The 25446-nt window shown below is 35.6% G+C and overlaps 1 protein-coding gene and 1 long non-coding RNA gene across 4 annotated transcripts; one reads left to right on the top strand and one right to left on the bottom strand.

The window, feature by feature from the left end:
- The first annotated feature begins 6798 nt into the window (after nucleotides 1-6798).
- Nucleotides 6799-13965, top strand: LOC110271914 (uncharacterized). Of its 2 annotated transcripts, XR_015883787.1 has the most exons (4): nucleotides 6799-7285; nucleotides 7374-7609; nucleotides 8452-8593; nucleotides 13351-13965. It is a non-coding gene; the product is annotated as an uncharacterized LOC110271914 (long non-coding RNA). The 2 variants fall into 2 exon arrangements; XR_002362773.2 differs by having other exon boundaries at nucleotides 7374-8593.
- LOC107640526 (alpha-amylase 3, chloroplastic-like) lies at nucleotides 8030-16826 on the bottom strand. 2 transcript variants are annotated; one of them, XM_021123603.2, is made up of 13 exons: nucleotides 16448-16826; nucleotides 16025-16155; nucleotides 15498-15552; nucleotides 15279-15404; nucleotides 15026-15128; nucleotides 14522-14883; nucleotides 13308-14014; nucleotides 12509-12698; nucleotides 12199-12305; nucleotides 10796-11045; nucleotides 10029-10151; nucleotides 9131-9298; nucleotides 8030-8563 (listed from the first exon to the last, which is right to left on the bottom strand). In XM_021123603.2, exons 1-13 carry the CDS (start codon nucleotides 16751-16753, stop codon nucleotides 8411-8413), a joined length of 2781 nt encoding a protein of 926 aa, XP_020979262.2. In that variant the 5' UTR covers nucleotides 16754-16826; the 3' UTR covers nucleotides 8030-8410. The 2 variants fall into 2 exon arrangements, with proteins under 2 accessions (XP_020979262.2, XP_020979261.2); XM_021123602.2 differs by having other exon boundaries at nucleotides 8030-8569.
- Between the last annotated feature and the right edge of the window lie 8620 nt (nucleotides 16827-25446).

A 25446-nucleotide genomic window follows, 5' to 3' on the forward strand; every position in this document is an offset into this window, starting at 1 on the left:
TGCATGGGAGATATGCATGTTTTAATATATGTTTAATGATTGGTTGAGTTTAAATTATGGGTGAAACCATGTTGATGGTGAGGATAATATTAACTGTATGTGTTGATGGTTGATTAGAAATGGTGTTGTTGGGAATTGGGATGAGGAAGGATATATGACATGAAAATGTGTTTGAAATTGAGTTATTTGATTGAGATGAGTTAAAATGGTGGGACGGTAGTTTGTGATTTTGATAAAAATGTCATTGTATAAGTTGAGGAGGCTTGAGGTTAATTTTTGGTATATTTTGGTTGGTTTTGAAAATGGTTGAAATTGGTTTGTTTTGAAAATGGAACTTTGTGGTTTTGTATGAAAATGTGGTTTTTGGGCACACTTTGACGGAGCATAACTTGGGCTCCAGATCTCCGATTTATACCAAACTTATTTAGAAATAAAATTGGATTCGAGGTGTTTATGCCGTTCAAAGAACGGGTGAAAAATGATTTGAAACGGAGAAGTTATGCCCGTCGGGAGATTGGGGTTTGAAACTGTGAATCCTATAGCTTTTTAACTTAGTAAAATTTTTTGCAGAACGCACTCCCACGCATAAGCGTGGCCGACGCGCACGCATCATTTTCAAATATTCATTCCCATGCGTGCGCCTGGCCGACGCATACGCGTCGATGTGCTAATTCAATTGCCCAGCCAAATTTCCCGAGAGTTGTGCGGGAATTACGCTGGTTTTGTGTGTGGGACACAAAACGCACCCACGCGTACGCGTGGCTGACGCGCAAGCATCCTTTGGATTTTCACCCATCCACGCGTGCGCGTGGGCGACACATACGCGTCACAATAACATTTGGCTTTTCACGCGTTCGCATGGGTGACGCGCACGCGTGGCCCTGTTTTCACCCCAAGGTTGATTTTTGAGTTTTCAAAGTCAAATTTCATACTTCTAAGCCTCCGATCTCACCCCTTATGTCTTAAACCCTTATGATATGCCTAGCAATTGGAAGGAGCTAGAAAATGTGATAACTTGTGAATGAAGAAGGGGGAGAATTAATGATCAATGATGATCAACGATGATTGCATGAGATACGGAGGATGGTGGTGGAAGTGCTTTATATGCCATGAGGCGAAGGGCTGTAATTGTTAATGAATTGGCTGGTTATGAATTGAATTATGAGCCGGATGATTGAGTTATTGCCGAATTATGGCTGAGCCATTATTGAATTATGGCTAAGTATGATTGCATATATGCTTATTGAATGAAATGTGAATGTTGCACTTCCACTATCTGAGATACGAGTTTTTCTGGGAGAAAGCAGTGGCTAGCCACCACGTGCTCCAAGTGGAGACTCGATACTCTGCTGACCCTATGTCGTAAGTGTGGCTGGACACTGTGAAAGTTCCGGATGAGCTCGCCCCCGTGAATATACACCAGTGAGGGTGTTGGATATGAATTATGATTTATGTTGAGTATAACTCAAGTTGGGGATGCACGACAGAGGGACAGTCCAAAGGTTAGCTACTAGGACTTGTTGGGTTGGCTTTATAACCGACAAATGAGATTCATCAACCATTAGGACAAGCATACATGTGCATATTATGTGAATTGTTTGGAATTGCCTAATTGATTGCATATTACTTGCTAATTGTCTAAATGTCGTATCTGTTTCCTATTTGTATATTTCTTTGTCTGATATAATTGTGCTTGCGATATTATATTACTATTGGCGGTTGGGAGGTCTGAGGGACTTGGAAAGGGAAGTATTAGTTAGACTGAAGATCTTTAGTCAGTTGCCATTTATGGTTTAGTCTGTTTATAAGCTTTGATTTATCTGTTGGAAGTTCTAGGATTACCTTCGGTTTTTCCAGGATATTACATGTTAGATATATATGGGCACTGTTACCATACTAAGAACCTCCGATTCTCACCCATGCGGATTTTTGTGGTTTTCAGATGCAAGTCGTGAGGCTTCTCGCTGAGGTATGCTGGAGACTTCTGGATTAGCGAAGATCCTTGGTTCTCGGGACTTTATTTTTGGTTTTCTGTTTTTGCTTAGATACTTATTATCTCCACTAAATAATACATACTGTGTTGACTCCTCTTAGAGGATATCTTGGAGAACAAGTTTTGTAATTCGTCTTACGGGTTTCTTTTGGGTTCCTTACTTTACATATATGTATATACTTATATGCTCGAACCGGTTATCTTTGCAACCGGATCTTAAGTTTTGATATTCGTGTTTTTGGTATTCTCATGTATATATTCTCGCGTTAGCTTATCCTTTATCTATTACGTTATGTTATCAATTGGAGTGTGGCAATTTTCGATTTTGTTTTACACCTTTTTCTTCAAAGGCTCCTAGTTATAAACATTTTTCACACTACTACGTATACTAAATTTTATTTTTAGAGGTTGTAATACCTTGCCACCTCAGTTTTATGACTTAAGCGTAAGACTCTGTATGGTTGGTTGTTACAGAAAGGCTCTCTGTTGGTGACCTCTAGCCTTTGGAAGGTTCAGCAGGGGCGACCAAGTTCAATAAGGAGATTTTTGGCAATATTTTCGTCAGAAAGAAGAAATTGGAAGAGAAGATTAAGCATGTTTAGTCTCTGTTAAAGAATTCATCCTCTTCAGTATTCTAGAAAGAGGAAATAAGTTTGAATGAGGAATATAATAGAGTTCTTCTTCAAGAAGAGATTCTTTGGTACCAGAAATCTAGGGTGCAGTGGATAAAATTCGATGATAAAAACACAAATTTTTCTATTTGCAAACACTTATAAGGAGAAACAGAATAGGATCAATGTATTTTTTTGGATGATGGAACTTGGATCATTGAGAATGATATAGTCAAAGCCAAAGCAATTAAGTTCTTTCAAGGTCTTTTTTATTCTTAAGAACAAGTTGATATTGATGCTCTGGGGGACATTCCTCTCCCTCAGTTGAGCTCTAATGCTTGCAATCGGCTAACTGAGCCCGTTTCCCTTGTCGATGTGAAGAATGTTGTGATGGGAATGAATTCTTATAAAGCTCCTGAACCTAATGGATTCCAAGCTTTCCTTTTTAAAGAATATTGGGATTTTATTGCTCACTATATTTGGTATATTGTCCAGAGAGCCTTCTCCGGAGAATTTATTGATCGATATGTGTTTAAGACACTGATTTTTCTTATTCCCAAGACTGAGAATGCTAACCACGAGGGACTTTCAGCCTATCAGTTTGTGTAATCTGGTCTATAAGATTATCATAAAGGTGATTGTTAATAGATTTCGTCGGTATCTTGAGGAGATGATAGGCCTTTTACAAGGGGACTTTATACTTGGGAGAGGAACTACAGACAATATCATCATTGCACAAAAAATTTTGCATTTTATGAAGAGAACCAAATCCAAGAAAGGTGCTTTGGCTTTTAAGATTGATTTAGAAAAAGCTTATGACATAATAGATTGGCTGTTTCTTGAGCATTCTCTAAGCAGTTTTGGTTTCCCTCAAAGCACTGCCAGACTTATTATGAACTGTGTTTGCTTGTCATTTCTCTCTCTTCTTTAGAATGGCAGTAGACTTCCTAGTTTTTGCCCTAAGCGTGGTTTAAGGCAATGAGATCCCATGTCCCCTTACCTCTTTCTGCTTTGCATAGAGCGGTTAGCTTACTTGATTGCTCATAAAGTTTCAAATAGAATTTGGTCTCCGATAATTGTTTCTCGAGGGAGCCAGACTATTTCTCACCTTATGTTTGCTGATGACCTCTTTTTTTGCAAGGCCACAAAGTCCCAAGTTGCATTGATTATGGATGTTCTTAACACTTTCTGCAAGGCTTTCAATATGAAGGTTAATTTTCACAAATCAAAGGTTCTATGTTCAAAGAATGTCTCATCTGTTTAGAAGCATATTTACTGATATCTCTAGCATCAAATTTACTCAGAATTTGAAAAAGTATCTTGGAGTAGATCTTAATCATTCTCGTGTCTCTAAAAGAGGGGCACATGATGTTATTAAAAAATTCGAAGTAGACTTTCTAGTTAGAAGGGTCGACTTTTAAATAAAGCTGGTAGGATTTGTTTAATTAAATCAGTTAGTGCTTTTATTCCCACTTCCCAGATGCAAGTATCCCTCTTCCCTTCTTATGCTTGCGAGAAAATTAATTCCGACAATTCTTGTAAAAGGGTCAGAGCAATGGTAAGAGACTTCCTTTAGTTAAATGGAAAACTCTTATTGCTCCCAAGAAATATGGTGGCCTTGGTTTTAGAGATGCTCACTGTGTGAATTTGGCTTTGTTAGGTAAGCTGGTCTGGCAAATTCTTTCTTATAAGGATAAATTATGGGTTAAACACATGTCAAAAAAATACATAGAGCGTTGTTATAGCTTGGATTTTAAGATTTCCACAAACGCTTCTAACTGTTGACATGGTATTGCTTTGGCGCTTAATTTTTGAAGGATGATTTTTCTTGGTGTATAGACTCCCTTCATCAATCAGTTTGGCATCATACTTGGAGTCTTCTTAGGTATATTGGAAAATTTCTCTTTTATGTCCACATTTCAGAACCTAGAAGATATTTGTTTTAATTTTGTTTGGCACTTGGATTCGTTGGCCACTCCTCTTTCCTTGGATATTAAAAATTTCATTCTTGGTATAACTCCTCACGAGTAAATACCCATAGTCGTCCCTGAGAGTCGCGCAAATACTCAATGTAATCCTCAAGATCCCGATTTCCCATTGTAGTCGTCCAGATAGAGCTCCGAGCACTCAAAGTGGTCCCTGGATATATTTCTGGTGATGAGTCATCACCGGAGCACTGACGTGGCCTCTGTTTGCCACGTTGGAGGGGTCCAACGGCTATCTGAGCTGGCCAATTTCCAATTTGTACCCACGTTGGTCCCTCCCTTTATATCTAACCCTAAAACCCCAAATTTTTGTAAACTTCATCTCTTCTTGTTCATCGCTCTCTATCTAACTTTAGAAGCTCTTTAGCAGCATATGTGGTTAAATCCAAATTTCGGTGGGATCTGCAAGCATAAAGCAGAGTCCCTTAAGATATCACAAATTTTCCATTTAACCCTTCTATTTATCCTATATTCCATGCCAACTAATCCAAGAACTAAACAGAAACAACAATACTTTTTGAGGGACTAATCCGAAGCTGCATTGTAAAAATAAATGTTCCATAAACAACATATTTATAATAGATTTGAGCTCATTTTCCAAATAATGCCATTATTCTTTTTTGGCGTGCAAGATCCAAATCTGTTTGCAATGGAATCAGAAAATATTTGTGGCATGAAAGGGTAAAGAAAATCCAATTCAGCAGGGCCTCAAACACACATGACACATCTAATGTTGGCCTATAACCACACTCAATCAGTCTACCACTTCAAAATACATTCATTTGCAAGCCAACTTTTAAAATTAGTTGCAGCTAATCAGAATGGGGTAGAAATTTCAGCACAAAAGAACCTCTTCAATATCTGATCTTTCTATCAAGGGAAAATGAAATGATTTTTCAAGATTAAGTCGCCGATAACTGAATCAGGCATTCGTGATTTGAACACACGTGCTATTTCTTTTTTTTTCAATGAAAACAAACCTCTTCTTGAAGAAATAACTATATCTCCAATGACTTCAGTTTAAAAAAGCCCTCACATAAATTTCAACTTACCAACCTGAGAAAAACAAGTTAATTAGAAAAACTGTGTTAGGTCTAAACAGGGTGAACATTACATTAATAAAAGAATAGATTTTTAACTGTAGTTGTTACTGGCAGCTTCTTTGTCAACGGTTGCTTCTCACCCATGGATACTCCAACACACTTCAAAGTGATACCTACATATCCCTATATCAAGTTAATAAATTTACCAAACTGTAGTTTAGGATTTTTCAATTTATTTATTTATTTCAAAAAAGGATCAAATGCACAATAACTCAATCAAACTACATCCATGTGATGGTAAATTTTTTGTTTATAAATAAATTTCAGCCTCAAGGGTCAGTCTTGGGGTTATGGTAAATTATGATTTCATAATCTGACTACATCCATGTGATGTAAAGAAAGCAGTTCCAGAAGAGTATACACTAAAAAAAAAAATGTATTTACAAGAAGCAAAAGACACAATAACTCAATCAGACATGAGAGACATGTTGAAAAAATATTCGGTACATAGTTTTTACCTTTTAGAGAAATCTTGCAGTGTGATCAAATGGTTCAATTTCTAATGTTTATTCAACTGCTCTCCATAGTTTAACGAGAATAATGAACCAAAAACAAAATGTACTAGTACTCTGCTTATATTGTTTTCAATAAGATGTAGCTCTTCAATAGCTATCAATGATTATCTAAGCCATTCAACCTGCCCAGTTAAACATGAAACATTTAGTGACTCCTAACAAACATGATGGAAATTTAAGCAGCAAATATAAGTTGGGAAAAGATATAGAAAGGAACCTGGCAACTTGCCAATCTACACCAGTATCACTTAAAACTAGAATACGGATGCTAGGGTGGCGAATGGCAGCACGAAGGTCGTTGGAGGTGGAGGGTTGGGCATCGGGGTGGATGTAGGTTTGGAGAGCGTAGAGGAAGAGAATTGGGAGCCTGAAGAATACGATAAAGAACGCGAGGAAGAGGGAGAGCCAAGGGTGCATGACTGGGGCTTTGTACAATAACACCAACTGCGAAGGATCAATGTGGGTATAAATTGAAAATGAGCCAGTTCACGTCAGCGTTCTGGTGATGACTCATCACCAAAAATATGTCCAGGAACCACTTTGAGTGCTCGGAGCTCTATCTGGAGAGTTACAATGAAAAAATCGGGATCTTGAGGATTACATTGAGTATTTGCGCGAATTTCAGGGACTACTATGGGTATTTATTCAACTCCTCACATTGGTGGTAACCCTGGATGGTGGTGGTCTTCATCCTCTACCAAAACCTACTCAACAAAAGAGGGATATATTTGGCCCTTGCAAAGGAATACCATTGGGATACCCACATCAATTGAAACTGGTTGTGGCGCTCAAAAATTCCAGAAAAATTGAAGGTTCTTGTTTGGCTCTGCATCCAAGAAGCCTTGCCCACAGCAGCTTTTCGATTTCGGTGCGGGATAGCGATGTCGGATCTCTACCCTCGCTGCAATGGTCAAAAGAATCAGCTTACCATTGCTTTTTGAGTGTTATCGAGCTCGAAACGTGTGGTCCATTCTGGGTGTGTCCTTGTTTGGCATCGGCAGCTCTATGGCTGGTTTAGTGAACCCCTTGGATATTTTTCGATGCCGGATGGTGCAAGCTGATTTCACTTTCTTCACAGGTATACGATAGATTTGGCGTCATAGAAATTAGTAAATTTTTAATCCCGAAGAGGAATGGTCTGATCATAAAGTTGCCTTTTCTGGCAGGAGGCCTGCTCAGGAGTTGAAAATTTTCAGCCGCTCAAACCACCTCCTTCATGAACTTGATGATAGTGTGATTTGGTCTCCTCCTCCAAACGATATGGTCAAAATAAATTGTGATGCCACTATGCCAGCATTTACCATGAGTAAAATCTTGCGGAATTTGGTTGTCTTCTTCAGAATAAAAATGGAACTTGGAGAAAAGGTTGCTCAGGATATCTCCCTAATTAGGAAATTTTCAGGTGTGAACTTTTTGCTCTATGGAGGAATTTGGTTCTTGCTTAGGAGTGTGAGTTCAAATAAGTCATAATCGAAACTGACTCAATAGAGGTTTATCTAAGACTTCAATTTGATTCTGATTGGCCAACTATAACACTGATGGTGATCTAATGTTGAAAATTAAAAAGTTATTGGCTTTGAATTGGAAAGTTCATTTTAGTCTGGTGAGAAGGGAAGCAAATTCAGCTGCTGACCTGCTAACTAATAGAGGGGCTTAGGATGGGATTGATTTGGTGGAGTGGTTAGAGCCTTGGCAACAGTTGCGAAACGTTCTCAGTAGGGATTTAGTAGTGCCTACTTAATTCTTGTTTTGTGTTTTGTGTTTTTTTTTTCTCGGCCCTTGTGTTCTAGCTTCTTTCAAAGACAAAAAAAAATCAACATGATCACCGAAATATAATTATACTAAAATGACCTTTTATACTGTTATACATTAAGAACCTGAATATCCTACTATGGAAAATATAGCATGTATACAACTCATTTCTTGACTTTTTTTTTTTTTTTGCCCCCAAACACATTCACATTCAGCAAGTTCCAAATAAGCTTGCCAATCTTGCCTTTGGAAGTAATGGACCTTTTTACGCAACCTTCTTGATTGTGTTGCTTAGATGGCTGTGACTAATAGCGTGATAAAACTCACTCTAATATTGGAGCCTACCATATCCGAATTTTACAGCATATTATCCTCGAGTACATAAGCTTACTTCTTGTTCATAAACATACTATATACCTTTTTATATACTAATGAGTAATGATGAAATAAGTTATTTTGCCTCCCAAATCTTATAGTCTCTTCCCTCAATAGCGAAGGACCAGTTTTGGGAGCCAGCAGGGGGTTCAAAGTGGCCAGGTCCAATCTTCATGGCAATTTTTTCATCAATGATAGATGCATAAACATCCCATTCTGCCTTAACAATCTGAACCTTAAAGCATATGCAAAGATTAAGGTCAGTTTTCCAACAATATCAAATCTTCAGTATTTGTGCATAACATCATATTAATTCACAACTAAATAATACCCTCAATGTTTGATTAAGAGAGTCATGAACTTGTAAGCATGCATGATATTTGTTTCTACGTGCATGCACATACACAAGAGAGAGTTTATATTTTCTAACCATTATCAATGTTCAATATTACATAGGCATTCAACTAGGTATTGTTACATAAACAAAAAATAGTTTATAGACAATTGGGGTAAAGTTAACTAATTTTGTGTATATAACAACACTTGATTGGATGTTACTATAAATTCATAGAGGATTTCAATTAAACTCTATACTATATCTTCCAAGCACTATAGAGAGCAACAACCAGAAAGATTATAAAAACAACTATTAACGAAAAAAGGATGCATACCAAAAATGCATAACATCACACACATTCCCAAAAAATATTGGAAAGTTTCCTATTCATTCCCAAAAATATTGAGTATAAAACTATACATTACCAGTATTCAAACATGGATATATTCTTATACTTACCACACTCCTGCAGTGGATCTTGTTCCTAGTCCTGATAGATATAAGTGTTGCTACTTCTGTTTTATTGTGAGAGAAAATGTGGTCCAAGAACACTGATGGAGTTCCAGGGTGAGTAAGAATGTAAGCATATCCCTCCATTTCTTTTCCACTCGGAAATCTCCAATGACCCTTCAGGAGAACATATTAAAGATATTTTACTTGATGTTGATAAAAGAGAGTTAATACTTTTATCATTACCAAACCATACCAAAATGATAAGGGTTCCTGCAAGCATCATAACTACAGTATGATATCTCAATACTAAAATGCCTATTATTCGAAATTTGGCTTCATTGTATTAACAATTCCAAAAGAGTTATCCGAAATTCACTTACAAATAGCAAAACAATTAACAAAAGCTTCAATCTTATCAACTAATATTTTCTAGAGAATTTTGATGATGAACTCATGGATAGTTATATAGATTGTGTAAAAAAACCTAAGATATCCAGGTATAATCAATAAAATCCATCCCTATGGAAGAGCAGTCAAAGAGTGAGGGTGTGGAAGATGGTTACTGTGATGATGTGGTAGTATATAATTTGGTGGTCTAGGTAAAACTTTAATACATTGAAGTCCACACAAATTAAACCCGTAAGAGAAACTTTTACACAAATATCCATTCAACTATTACCATATTCGCAAAAGTAATTACCTTTTACTCCTAGTACTTGAATGATTATTCAAAATAACGTTTGATCATCAAAACTAAACTCAAAATGTTACAAGGTTTGATTAGACTACTATTCAACTAAATATTTGCATGCAATTATGCAGATCTACACCAAAAGTCTTAAGAAATTCCAAGCAAAATGATTTAACAATAAGTTTTGAATTTTGCCAAGGTGTAAGTTCAAACCTGGGTGGAACCAGTGTCATGATTTTCAATAAAGGTAACAGCATGAGATGGCCACCACCCCATAACTCCTGGTGGATTTCCACCACTATCAGACAATCGCCAGTATTCACATCTTTCAAATGCCTAAATGGAGACAAATTTCAAAAATAAGATTAAGGATTAAAGTGCACGAGAAAGTAAAGTACAAAACTAAGGAGTTGAGCACACCCTTGGAGCATAACTTCCATTGTGTGCAAGACTTATCAAATGATTCAATTGAGCTTAACCCCTCACTAATTGGTCCATCAAATCAAAACTTAAAAATACATATAAAATACAAGGTAGGACAAGTTAAGCCCTTGTCAGCTTTTTGCTGGAATTTGTCTTGATTTTGTTTTTGATAGAGGCCAATTTGAACTACCTAGAAATAGATCCATCTATGTCCTAAAATCCTTTTGATGATATAGCAAAGGGACTAGCTTGTTAGACATTACGGTTGATCGTCTTTTCTATAAAGATCAATTTCTCCAGGAAAAAATAAGAGGCGCCAATTCTCAAGGTTTTGTCAGACAAAACAAATGTTAACAGCATGCATATGCTAGAAAAATGTCAAAAGCACATTTTTTCACCCTTTCAAAAAATAGGCAAAACTTGAGGTAAGTAAACAATTGAAATATGTCAGGTCTTAAAACATGCAAAAGGGGCAAATGGAATGGAAAACACAAAAAATAAAAATAAAAAATTGAACAGACGCTGTTAAAATAAGAAATGCCTGAGTAAGTGTTTACAGAGTGAAGAATCCCTTTGGTTGTAACATCAAATGCACCAGCAGTGCCATTGGTAGCATTGATCCAATCAACTATCCTCTGCCTATGAGCATCTTGATTATGATCCAATTCACCATCTGTGTAACTCAGGGAATCCCAAAACTCTCCTACAGCAAAATAAGGGTCACTTGCCTGAATGTAGTCCTTTACATAGCCACCCCAAAATCCTCTGGCAAAGTCAAGCCTCCATCCATCATATCCAACTTCTTTTCTGAAAGTCACAAAATATAAGAAACTGGTGTGCTCTATCCAAACCAAAATAACAATCATAATAGAAAAACATAATTTTAAATGGAACTTTACAGGACACAGGAGTAGGACTACTTAGGGCCACTAATAAACAAAGTATAAATGATCTCAGATATCTGATTTTTATGAGAAAGAGAATCCTTCCGAGCATCTAAATCTGTGATGCTATTCAGTTTAGCTTCCTCAAAAGAAAGATTGGAGATACGTATTTGTAAGGCTGTGTTTTGAATTTTGATACTATCCCAAAACAAAAAATAATAAACCTATTTATGTCCCAAGATAGTTCTTCTCGAATTTGGATCCTCTAAATTTTGAATTTTCACTTTAGAGGGTAAAATGTGATCTCTTACCATTTATTTCATAGGTAGGACCAAGAGAAAATATGAGAGAGAAACTATTCAAGAGTGAGAGATCACACTTTACCCTGTAAAGTGAAATTTAAAATTTAGAAGATCCAAATCCGTTTTTCTCTATATTTGCAGTCCACCCAGAATATGGGGACAGTGGAGACAAGGTTTCTCCGTCTCTATGCCTTAAAATCCCGGTCTTACATGTACTGGGACAGTTACAAATCGGGCTTAATAGGTTGTCCATTTGGGATAAGCAGCAATTCAGCAACATGTATTCATCGATTTAGAAATACTGCTTAGTATAAAGACTCCACTGTGCTTCTCTTCCCAAAAATAGAGGGAACAAAGGAAAAGAAGAAATGGGCGGACTATTGGTCAGTTGACTATTACACCATAAAGATTAAAGAAGCACACAAGAATTCATTACGAATACTTCTAAATTTCAAATCTATCCCTGACATTTTGGGAAAGCAGAGAGTAAATAGCATGCCCTAATCAAGTGTGTACCAGGCCAACAGATAGCTATTGGTCGATAGTCAAGACATAGCTCATTTTTAACATATTACCAAGCGATTCCGTCGGATTCTAGCCCTACATACGCCTTGCCACCTTTCTAAGGTAAGATAATAGGGAAACACGACTCATAATTTGACTAGAATCTATGATCTACCAAAAAATTTGATTGTGCAACTGTATGAAAATTTTCCCTGACAGCACTTCTGTTAATACTAAGAAAGGAAAAAAGAAGGGGTATGAGATATCAACCTCAACCAGCATAACCATTCTATAATATCCTTTCTCACAAATTCCTGTGAATGATCAATATTTGGTGCAGCATCAAAATTCTCTCCACTACTCTTGTTGCCCCTACCCTGTATGGCAAGGAATGACATCAATTATGTATCAAAATTCACCCAGCAATATAACAATATCATACAACCCGGACATTCACCAGAAGTGTTATAGAGAAAGTAGAGAACCCTTTATCTGATTCTGATTTAGGATTATTACTAATTAATATGAAGTTAGAGAGAATAAAATACAAAACACACATCCAGAACTTTCACTAACAAACCTGAAAATGAGGATCATCAGCAACAATTGCACGTTCATCCCAGTTGAGACGCCCTCCAAATAAGTTCCAAACACCGTTAGGATTCTGATAATGAGCACAACGGTGATTTAAAACAGCATCTCCTAAAGTTTTTATTCCAAGTTCATGAAATTTTTTCACCAAATCCTTCAGTTCATCAATGTTTCCGTATCTGATATTTATTAAAAAAGAAAGGTTGTTACAACTCATGCACCAATTCCTTTTCTTGATGTGTTTTGCTGGTTATCTATCCTTTGAGTTCAAGAGTAAGACTATGTTTGGATTGGTGGAAAGAGATGAAAATCAATGGACTGAGAAGGAAAAAAAATTAAAAGTTTCATCTTTTGAATACATAATAGTGGAAATTATGAAATGGAAAAGCATGAAATGAATTTTATAACATTTCTGTCATATTATTTTATTCTTCTTCCCCCAAAATGGGGAGAAGCGTAGAATTCCTCATTTTTTTTTCCTTCTCTTATGACAAAACTAGGCATTCCATTCATTTCTACACTAATTTCTAAATAATGTAGTGGTCACTTTACTCCATTCCATCTTTGAATATCAAAACAGAAGGCATGGATCCCCATTCCATTCTACTCAATTGTTTCCTCATGTATTATATAAATATACAGATGAAAACCACAGTGTCTGCTACTCAATTTAGTGAATGATGGTCATATTTGGAGTGCAATTTGGATAACACTAGTCCTTCTATTATAAGTTCTAAAATAAGATTAATGCCAGCAACTAAATGGTTATACTACTTTTGACATAGTACCTTGAATTTAAGTTATATAAATCCCTTGGCATGTATCCTTCAGGTGAAACAGACTCAGTGCACGGCGGTAACCAAACTACAGTAAAGCCAAGTGATGCTAGCTCTGAAGCCTTATCCTTAAGCTCCATATACCATCTTCCAGATTTATGAGATTCCCAGTTAAACCCTTGGCATAATATTTCATATCCCGTACCTTCTGCAGAACATACTTTTGGAACTAGAGTCGATATTCTTGATCCAACAGCAGGTTCAGGTTCCACAACAGCGGCCTCAGGCTCCACAACAGTGGCCTCAGGCTCTAGTGTAGAAGTTACATCTGAGAAAGTTGAAACCGAGCTTTTGAACATATTATAGGCTTCAGCAGCAAGTCTTTCTATTTCTTGAAGAATGCTTTCTTGTGGCTCTTTCAATTTTATCTTTCTGTTCTTATTAGAGGAAATATCTGTCACCAAATTCCTTATTTCGCCGAATATTCCATCAGTAAATGAAAGGAAAGAAGCATCTTGACTTGTCCCCTTGGTCAATTCCCTCTCCACACCTTCTGGTTGGTCCTCTTTATGGATGCTATTAGAACCCAAGAGGGAGACGTAAAAGTCATTTCCCATGCATTTGAACCAAGTTTCATTTTGCTTAAGAACAAAAGCAAATCCTGAAAACTCTTCGCCTAAAGTGATTTGTAGTGAAGATCCTTTTGTACTGTCTCCTGCCTGCAAAATAGGATGGCCAAATAGATGTATAATGAGAAAAAGAAAGAAAAACATTTAACTACAACAATAATGTCTATATCCCCATCAACAAAATATAACTCAACTTTTAAGTTTTTAAAAGAAAAATAATAAGAGAAAATAACAAGAGCAAGTACAAAGTTCTTGAATGCAATGTTGCTTCAATAGTATGCATGTATCCATTAAGGTATATAAACTTACATCAGTGTCTAAAAAAGAAATTGTAGTAAAATGAAAGAGAGAGTACAATGCATCCGGTCAGTAGTCTGCATATAATTTAAACAAAATCAACCTCTTGCAACAGAAAATCATATGGTGCAAAAATCAAGTTTAAAATCTATTGGAAGTATTAAGCATGCCTATATCTTCATAGAATGCATGAATGGCGAGGACCACGCCAGCGGAAGAACAGAATTCAAATTATTTTGATAGCTTAAGGCTATGTTCTAAAACATTGAAAGAAAAATTCACAGCTTGTCAGCACTGTACCTGCAGTTGAGATCTCAAAGCTTTGTCTTTATACGGTACTGTTCCTGGTGGATGAGGACCAGGTGGAACTTCCCACCTTCTTGAATTGCCCCTGCAAAGTCCCCAGTGAAGTACAATATCTCCAGGTAGGTCAGTTTCTAAATATAGGACATTTTTTAATGTCTCAGACTGATAACACTTTTTAACAGAGACAGTAACAGAGTTATTGAAATCAATCTCCTTTGTGATAGGCACTTCTATACAGAAACCTTCTAGTTGACCATTTTCCTGTTTTGGATTAATTAGCTCACTGCTTTTATCTTGATCATTGCGAACTGTTGTTATTGACTTCAGGAGAATGTTACATATCTTTGTCAAACCTCCTACAAGTAATGAAACTACAAATCAGGAGCTGCATCACAGGATAATGATTAATTTGATACCCTCAGAGCACTAAAATGAGAAGGTAATATACACTTTATCAGCAAAGTAAATAAAATCACAACATGCAATGATTTCAGAAACCTGGCCATAAACTAAAGCCCCTTTTAGGTGTCTTAAGGTATTTGGCCAAAGGAACTTTGAAATCTCTTCCCTTATATTGATGCCAAGCTCCATTTTCGTCATCCTAAATCAACCAAATTCAGAAAACCAAAGTAGCAAACGGAAGCAGCGAAAGGAAGAAAAACAATGTTCAGTCAAAAAGGATTCCAAGATCCATCAAGTTATCTACTACTAACAACAAAACAGATACAACTTGTAATTGTTAAACCTAAACCTTGAGAACAAAATTAATTGTGGAAATTTTGCTGTCGGGCTTAAGATCAATCTTGACTTCATAAAATGTATCTCCTTCATCAGCAGATATTGATGACTTTTTCAGGGGTGTCTCTATTGCATAGTCCTGAAATTTTTACTTTCCAACTCAAACTTTTGCCATGCGAATAATGAGCACGCAGCATAAGTGATCATGGCAGGCCATGAAGCCATTGTCTACCTTTATAGTAACAGATCCAGGCGGTATCATATCACAAGGAGGTTTATCCCACTCCCTGCAAGAATCAAGAACTTTATAGGGTCACTAACATTATCAATTAACATACAACAGCATGGTTTCAAACTTAAAGGAAAGAGAGTTCTTAGAGCTTATTTGTTTTGTGTTTTGTCTTCATATTTTCTTTTTTCATGATTGTAAGGAAAAGTCTAGAGGGCCAACAATTTTTGTGTTTTGTGGCCAGCACTTAACCATCAAGAGAAAAGTGAGTGATCTCCCACCATTGGATGTAATCTCACACCATTAAAAAGACTATTGATGGCCAATTGATGGTTACAAAACACAAAAATTGCTGGCCCCTAGCACTCCTCTTTAAAAAATATAAGCAGTGTGAAATGATTTGAAAAAGAGATTTCTATTTAGTTATTTATTTATTTATTTATTTTCCTCACCAACTTCCGAAACAAAAAAATACTCAAAATGAAAATAGTAAATATAAAGAGAAATCAACAATAATATGTACTAAGTACCTCCCAATGTCATCAACATAGGAAACTCCCCAATGAAGAGTCCATTTTCCAGGTAGATTGCAACCCACTGTAAGCTCCCAATTCCTCAAATCCTTACTCTGATCTAATCTCACGAAAATCATTCCCTCCATCTGCAAGATTTCGTTACAATCAAGACAACAATCCCGTAATGGCAAACGCCAAAATATGCTGAGATACATTCCACATAAGGCATGTTAAGTTACAAGTAAGGGGGAAATTTTGTAACATAAGTTTACCATTATCAATCTTTTTTTCTCTTCCGAGTATATTCCCCAACAATTTCTTAGAAAACCATGCACATACTCACGCATAGACATTAACAAAAACACATAATATGCATATCAAAAATATTTTCGTGTTCAAAAAACATTGTTTCATATATTAGATGGTTAAGTTGAGAACCATTTGTGTTCTCTTGATTGGGAAAATATTGGTGAAAAGCAGATCATCAGAGCATTGATGAGGGGAGCATTGCACGTTAGGCGTGTCGATTTCAGAAGCAGCAACCACATGAGAAAGAAACCTATGGGGGTGGAAAAAGGTGGTAGTGGTAGAAAATGCGTTGTTGTTGTTATTGGTGGAAAAGCAAGTGAAGAAGGGTTTGAATTCGTGGTGGTGATTGGAAGATCGTTGTTGAATTGGAAGATTATTTTGTCCGCAGCAAAGGAGGAAGAGTGGGTCTATGGTGGTGAGGGTTCCCATTATCATGAATTGATGATCCCTATTTCTTTTTCAGTCCCAGCAAAAATGGAAAAGCGGTTAATTGGAGGAATGAAATGAAGATACTTTGGCTCAGCATGAACATGCTTTGTAGTACTTTGTAGTTTGTAGTAATTTTCTATACTTCCCGATTGGTTAGAATTTCCTTTTTAGGAAAAAGAAACAAAATGAAATTTCCGGAAAGCAAAAAGAACCATTTTTCAGAAAAAAGGACGTGTAGAATGAGAAGGAATTGTGTCTTGTCTTGTATTAACTAGTGGATTAATAGAAACTATCTATTAATTGATCTATTTATAAATTCAATAGGTATAATAATAAATACAATGGTTAGCTAAGATGGTAGAATACTTCAATCAAGATATGTTGTGTTTAGGTATCTCGTAATTATAAATATATATTTTTATAAATTATATATAATAAAAATTATTTTATATAAAAAATATATCAAATTTATTTCATACCGCTTCTATAAGGTGAAGGTTGTGGTAGGCTTAGAGAAGGGAGTTGAATCTATGCCTTTCTTTTAAGTTACTGAAATGACCCTTTAAAACAAACTTTGAATTCTTATTCTATTTGAACTCAGCAGCGAAAATTTATGAGATAATTTATTTTTGTCTCATGAATATCAGAAAACAGAACATTGCAGAGAAGAGAGAAGCTAACACCAGCATGTATCTTGGTTCGGTTGCCTTGTGCTATGCAACCTACATCCAGTCTCCTCTACAACAATGGAGGAATTTTCACTATAGTTAAAAGTATTACATACACCAATTCCACATGATCGACACAATCCTTTCACACTCAAGTTCTAACCTAACTTGACATTGGCTATGCTAATACCTAACTATTCACTCTTAGTGCTAACCCAACTAAGAAAGGGATACCTCACAAGTACAAGATACAAGACATAAACACACCTAAAGAAATCTGAAAATAATTCTAGATTTTTCTCTCAAGTGTATCACTCAACCTTTTTCCACTAATGGTTTTTACTTGAGCTCTCTCAATATGCCTTTTCACTCAAGAAATTACATAAAGATAAACATTGAAAAATACTTTACAATCTGTAAAACATGAAGGAGATTGACTTCATCAACAGCCTCTTTGCTATGTGATAAACCAGACTTGCAAACCTCTGATTTGGTTCTTCAGTATTGGCCGAATGCTTCTTTGAAAGAAAACATTATCCAAGTAGAGGAACTTCTTTAGGGAACTCTTCACAGAACACAACTCGCTAAACTCTGGTTTTCTCTCCTTGGTTTCTGAATGAGCAGAAAGTCTTCTTTTATCTCCTTGCATATTGTTGGGTTCTTCTTCCTAGGTCAACTCCTTGAGCACTGTGCTTCACCAACCCACACACTCACTTTTTCTCATTTATCCTCACAATGAAAACTTTACTTCTGACTTTTCTATCTTGACCGAAAGCCACATTATCACAAAAAAAATATATATATTTCTTTAATGGTAAACCCAGATCTTGACCATTGAAACACAACTTGGTCCCCAAGACATATTTTCAACCGTAGATGCACAGCAGAGAAGAATAGAAATCCTCTTTTCCATATAACTCAGAATGGATAGACAGAACGTTGAAGATGAAGAGAAGAAGATCTGATGCATGTAAAAGGAAATGGGTTACCTTTAACCTTTACCTAAGCTTGATTTGGTTTGAAATGGTTGATTAGACTTCTGCCTTTCAAGCTTAGTCTTTCTCTTTCTTTCTTCTTTCATGACTAGCTTAGGAACTAAGCTCTCTTTCTTACTTTTTCTGAGTTTTGTGATTTGACTTAGACAGAGAAAGAGAACATTGCTTTGGAAGCAAGACGGAGGGATTTGCTGAATTCAAATTGGGCTTAGTTCTGATATCTAATAGGCAACCCGTTTAATTTCTTTGGTTTTGTTCCTTTTGGGCTTCGCTTGATTTACCAGCCCACCAACCTTGTTATTTTATTTTCATTCCAATTTGGGCTGCTAGATTTAATTTTGGCCTGCAATATTTAGTAAAATAATTAGTAACATACAATTATTAATAATCAACACTAATTATTTATTTTATCCAAAAATAATGTTTGTCATCACTAATTAATTTAGTTAATTCTTTTATTAAAATCTGACCAGCACTTAACTAACAAAAGAAAGTGAATAATTTCACACTATTAAATATAATTTCACATTATTAAAAATACTAAGGATGGCTAATTGATGGCTACAAATAACAAAATCTGTTGGTCCCCTAGCACTTCTCATATTAAATACTATTTATAATTTTAGATCTTGTTACATATCTCCTTTGCAAACGGTATATTTGAAATTTGAAAAATTACACATATCTCATTGAGATATATTCAAAATTATCTCGTTTACAGTATAAACGAAATATATATATATATATATATATATATATATATATATATATATATATATATATATTATGATTAAAATAATATTATCACCAAAAAAATTTTTATTAAAATAATATTAAATTAATTTTTATGTTTTAAATTAATATAATTTTTAAAAATTAAAAACTTTTGTAAACGGCCTCTCTAATATAATTTACTTTTATACAATAATATCAATTTTAATTCTTTTTAATAAAAGTGATTTAAAACCGTCTATTTTTGAGACCAATACATTAGTTTTTAATAACCCATTTGAAAAATAGATCAAATTAGTTTGATTTAAATTTGGAAAAAAAAATTATAAGTTTCATGATGAGAAGAAAGACAGTAATTGTGTCCACAATTAACAAGCAAGAGAAGATGAAAGATGAAAAGTTATTAAATTAAAAGAAGTGTGAGGTTGAAGGAGTAAATAAAACAGAAAAAATATAAAAGATAACTGCTTAAATTACACAAAAAAAGTGGGAGAGATAACAGTTTAAATTACAGAAAAAAAATGAGAGAGATAACTGATTAAATTGTGTCCACTTTTTATTCATCCATGGTCTTCTCTTAATTTAATAACTCCTCATCAATCTCACTTTTCTTCTAATTTAATAACTTTTCATCTTTGATCTTCTTTTATTTTCTAAATATTTCAAATGAATAATTTCAAATCACTAATTTTAGTTTAAAAAGATTAAAATTGATTTAAATTGTATAATTAAATTATATAATATTTAGGAAAAAGAATAGGAAAGAAAAGGGAAAGGATTTGAGGGTAGAAGATGAATAGGAAGAAGAAAGAAAGGGAGGTCGTGGTTTACTGGATAGCATAACGCAAAGTGAAGAAGGAACCCTTTTAACTGCTTAGAGAGAGAAACTATGCACTTCTTTAGGAGAGAGAAATTAGTTTACTTAGACATTAAATTAATATTATTTTAATTGTAAATTTTTTTGTGATAATAGACATATCTCGTTTAAAGTATAATTATAAATACACACTATAAACGAGATATGTGAAATATTTCAAATTTTTTATACCTCGTTTACATGTAACGAGACCTAAAATTGTAAATAGTATCTAAAATATCTATTTCAATAAATAAAATAATTAAAATATTTATTTAGAAAAAAATTTCTTTTTTTTGGTGACTAAAGAAAATACAGAGATCAACTAAGTTGGGGAGAATAGCTCCTTCCTAATAATCTCTTCAACAATACTACAAGGAAGCAAAAAATTAGTATAAGACTATCTGTGTCTAGCCGCCGTCTTTGCTAGAAGATCAGCAGATAGTTCGCTGCAACATCTCAACAATCTTGCAGAGAATGTCACTGCCATCCCTTCGTATCATAGTAGAACTCTTGTATATCATAAGATAAGCCTCCAAGCAATCTATTTTAAGATAACCTCCTTATTCCCACTTTTTCAAGCCAAGCAAAGATCCATCCAAATTGTATATAGCTTACACCGTATTATGGAACCTATCAAAATATTTGTAGCACAACCCATCAACCATTTACCAGTGTTATCCCGAAGAACACACCCAAAGCCAGCCAAATGATAACGCTCACAAAGACTAGCATAGTAGCATAACAGTTTAGCTTAATGACATTGATAGGAGGAGGGCACCAAGAATCAATAAAAAAGGTATGATTAATCACTTAGTTAGTTCGCTTAATAATGCCATAATCAGATGCAAAATGTCTAATAAGCATGCGAACATTTTCCTTACTCCAACTGTCATTTTGATTAAAAAATTCATGGTTCTAATCTCTCCAAATCCACCAAAATCCTGTAGCAAATATCGCTTCCATGACCCGAAGATTAACACAAAGCCAGCTCCAGAAATCTAAAGAAACATATTTAGTTCTCATTCCCACCTTTAAACTTTCCCAAATAGGCTTGACTTTAGTACAAAATCTGAGGCAATGTTCCACGGTTTTTGACGCTTTGTTGCACCTAGGACAGAAATCCGTGGTTGTCAAGCATCTGCGAAAACGAAAGCTGGAAGTGGGAATGGCACAGTGAAAACAGAGACAAATCAGTCTTTTGACCTTTTCAGGGATATTCATATGCCAAAGCCACAACCAATTCTCATTGTAATCCCACCCAACCTTCCTTTCTAGCAACCAATCGTAACCACTCCTTGTGGAGTACGCCTTGCTTTCATTCGACCCCTCAAAAATTAGTTGGACTCATCCCCTTGCTGCACATCTAGATTATAGGTTAAAATATCTAGTTTTAAAAACTCTGGTAAAATCGTCTATAACTCATCCAAATGCCAGCTACCTCCAGACCACATGTCACCTAGCGAAAGGTCTGTGTCCATGATATGCACAAACGGAATCGCATGATCAATAACCCCAGAAGGCCTCGAGGGATGGTACCAGAAGGACTAAGCTAAAGAGCCAGTACACCAAACATAGCCTCCTTTTAATCTACTAGCTACCTTTGTGATGTTGAGCCATATTCCCGAAACATGCATAGGGAAAACAAGGTCCAAACTCAAATTTCATGGCATATATTTCGCAAGCATAATGCGCACCCATAATTTGTTACTATTATGAAAGATCTGCCAAACCAATTTACCGAGAAGGACCGTATTAACACTGTGAGCATCACTACCAAAACCCCATACCTTTTGGGCGTCATCACTGTACTCCACTTCACCAAATTCAAACACCGCTCATCCGTCTTTCTTTCCACAGAAAGTTACGCATAACAGAATCAATCCTAGAAGACACATTATTGGGGAAAGGGTCCACCTGCATCTGATAAATAGGAAGTGAAGAAGCCATAGATTTTAGAAGACATAGTTTGTTGACCCTATTTAGAAGACGACCCTTCCAGCCAGCCAGTCTACTTTTATTTTTTCCACAGACTCCAGACAGGCCACTCTAGAAGCCTTTGGATGATTGAGATTAACTCCCAAATATCTATCCAAGTCATTAGCAAATCTAATGGAGGACATGCCGGCCAGTACTTCCTTACGACTATTAGGCACACTGCTAGAACAAATAGCTTTCGATTTGCGTATGTTCACTTTCATGCCCGAGGCCTTACAAAACAAATTCAAGGAATACATGACCTGTTAATCTTGAGTCTTGCTAGCTTTACAGAATAGAAAAAGGTTATCAGTGAACATAAGGTGCGAGATTCTCAGTCCTCCTCAAGAAACAGCAACTGAGTCCCAAAACCCCAGCTCTGTCTTATTAGAAATAAAGCAAGCTAGCATCTCCATACATAACACAAACAAATACAATGACATTGGATCCCCCTAACGGAGCCATCTTCTAGGTTGAAAGCCTTTTAACCTACTACATCCACAAGATCGAAAGAGAGGACGTTTGAATACACTTCATAATGAGATTCCTGATAGAGGTAGAAAAGCCAAAACAACCCAAAGTGTACCCCCAAAGACTTCCAATCAGCCTTGTCATAAGCCTTCTCTAGATCTATCTTGAACGCCATAGCACCCTTTCTTGACTTGGTTTTCTTCAAAAAGTAGAGCACCTCTTGAGCCACAATAATGTTGTCAGAAGTTCCTCTTTCAAGGATAAAGCCTCCTTGATTTGGACTTATAATGTCAGGTAAGTAAAGTTTTAGGCGGCTTACCAATACCTTAGTCACAATCTTATACATGACATTGTAGAGACAAATTGGCCGGAAGTTCTTCATTCTACTTGGGACTTCAACCTTGGGGATGATTACTATAAGAGTTTCAAGCATAGAAGGTTTAATCACATCTCCTTGCAAAATCCTCTGAACTAGACCCCACACATCCTGCCCCATTACATCCCAGTACTCTTTGAAGAAGAAAGCTTGGAACCTTTCTGGCCCCAGGATTTAAAAGGGCTCATGCTATCCACTGCTACTTTAATTTCCAAGACCGAGATTAGCTTTAAAATGTTCTCACAATCTTCATGGATGAGATAAGGCCTCGAAAAATCCCCCAAACAGTCTACTTCCACCGGCTCAGTTGAACAAGAAGGATATTTGTAAAAGGTCAATGCCTCCTGTTGAAGAAAATCCGGATCTGATGACCAAGACCCATCACTCACAAAGAGGTTATGAATCTTATTTGCTTTTCGTCTAATGATAGTCTGCATATGAAAAAATTTCGTATTTCTGTCATCATTTCTAACCCATTATTCTCGAGACTTCTAAAAGTAGAGCATTTTTTCTTAGGCTAGAACCAAATTTTCTGTCACCATATCTAACCCATTATTCTCGAAACTTCTAAAAGTAGAGCATTTTCTCTTAGACTAGAACTAAATTATACTCCTCTCTATACCTCCTTTCCTCCTCTTTAAGGATAGCCTCATCACAAATTTCCAATCTCTTTTTAAGAGCATTAAGCTTGCGTTTAGGATTTCTTTTCTTGACAAAAATATTCCCAAAAATTTGGAAATTAAATTCTAGAGAAGCCTGTTGTTTCTTCCGAAGCTTATCCTGAATGTGGGTGTTATTACTATTCCAAGCTTGATGAACAACACTCTTGTAAGCCAAGTGAGAGGTCCAAGTAGCTTGAAACCTAAACGGCCTACTACCCTTCTTGGATGGAATTTCATAGCATTTGGTGAGTAAAGGACAATGATCAAAATGCAGACGACTCAACATCTCTGTGAATGCTTCAGGAAACATAACCCTCCAACTACTATTACTACAAGCTCTATCTAGTTTCTTTGCCACCTCCCGATTTTTCTTAACCTTCCTGTACTAAGTAAAATTTTTTTCCACTGTTATCAGGTCAAACAGATTATAAGCATGCAGAACATTAGAAAAAAAAGTTGCTACAGGTAACATTGAAGAGGCCCCCTTTCACTTTTTGAGTATACAAAATTTCGCTAAAATCCCCAGCTACAAGCCAAGAAACCTGAATAGAAATTCCAAGACCTAAGAGATGTTCCCACAATTCTCCATGATTCGTCGATTGAGGGCTATTGTAAACCGCGCTACAAACCCATTTCTTTTCTCCCCTATCAATATCAACAGTAATACATTGATCCATAGTAGCAATTACTCGACACTTAGCTTTACTGTCAAAGAACAAGAATCATATACCCCTTTTGTGGCAATAGCTTCCACTATCCCAACCGGAAAAAAACCAAGACTCTCCCAACAAGATTTCATAGAACTAAAAACATGTGTTTCAACAAAAATAACAAAAGTTGGATTAAATCTTCTTATCAGTTTTCTGCAGTGAATTCGAGCCATCTTGTTTGAAGCTCCTCTCACATTCTAACTGATCAAGTTCATAAAATCACTATCTATAAAAATTGTCATATTATTTTATTTAAAAATAATTTTATTTTTTTTAATTTTTATATTGGATATTTTATGTATATTAATTATATTAAATTTATATTTAAATTGTGTTTTATATATTGGTGTTTAAAATTTATTAAAGATTAATATCCATGGATACACATAGGAATTTGCATCCCTGACAAAGAGAACTAAACGAAAATTTGTGATAGGAATGGGATGGGTACGGAAACACTATCCTGAACGGGAATAAAGATCAGGAGAGGGGTACTCGCCTAATAGATATCAATTGTCATCCCATTCTAATGATCTAACAATCTAATTGATTTGATTACTGGTGCGGTAATTTACAACCACAAACTAACCGGCAAGTGCACCGGGTCGTACCAAATAATATCTCAGGTGAGTGAGGGTCGATCCCACGAGGATTGAAGGACTAAGCAACAATGGTTACTTGATTTACTTAGTTAGACAAACAGAAAAGAGTGTTTGAATATTCAAAGAGCATTAAACAGAAGACAGGAAAATAATTAATTTGGGAATAAAATAAGGAGAAGGCAGTTAAGGGTTCAGAGTTATCTATTTTTTTGGATTAACTTTTCTTACTAACTATTTTAATCATCTAGAATTTAATTTATGGCAAACTATATATGTGACTAGACCCTAATTTCTTAGACCTTTTTAGTCTCCTCTAATTTTCATCAACTGCCAATTCCTTGGTCAATTAATTTCAATTAGAGGGTGATGATCAAATTCCAGTTTATATGCCACAAAAACTCTAATTACCCAAAAATAAAAGGATTATATCTCACGTATCTCGTTAAATCCAGATAATTAAAATTTAGGGGAATATATTTTCAAGCTATTTTTCAAGTAAAGAGCTTTTCCAAGTTATACAAGAACGCATTTAGAAAGAGGGTCATACTTCCGTTCCACCCAAATTCATAAAATAAAGAACGAAAACAATTCTTAAATTATAAATCCATACATGAATTAAAATAGAAAAAAGCAATAAAATTAATCCATAC

The sequence above is a fragment of the Arachis ipaensis genome, chromosome B5, assembly GCF_059453495.1.
Source record: "Arachis ipaensis isolate K30076 ecotype BB chromosome B5, ASM5945349v1, whole genome shotgun sequence".
Lineage (NCBI taxonomy): Eukaryota > Viridiplantae > Streptophyta > Magnoliopsida > Fabales > Fabaceae > Arachis > Arachis ipaensis.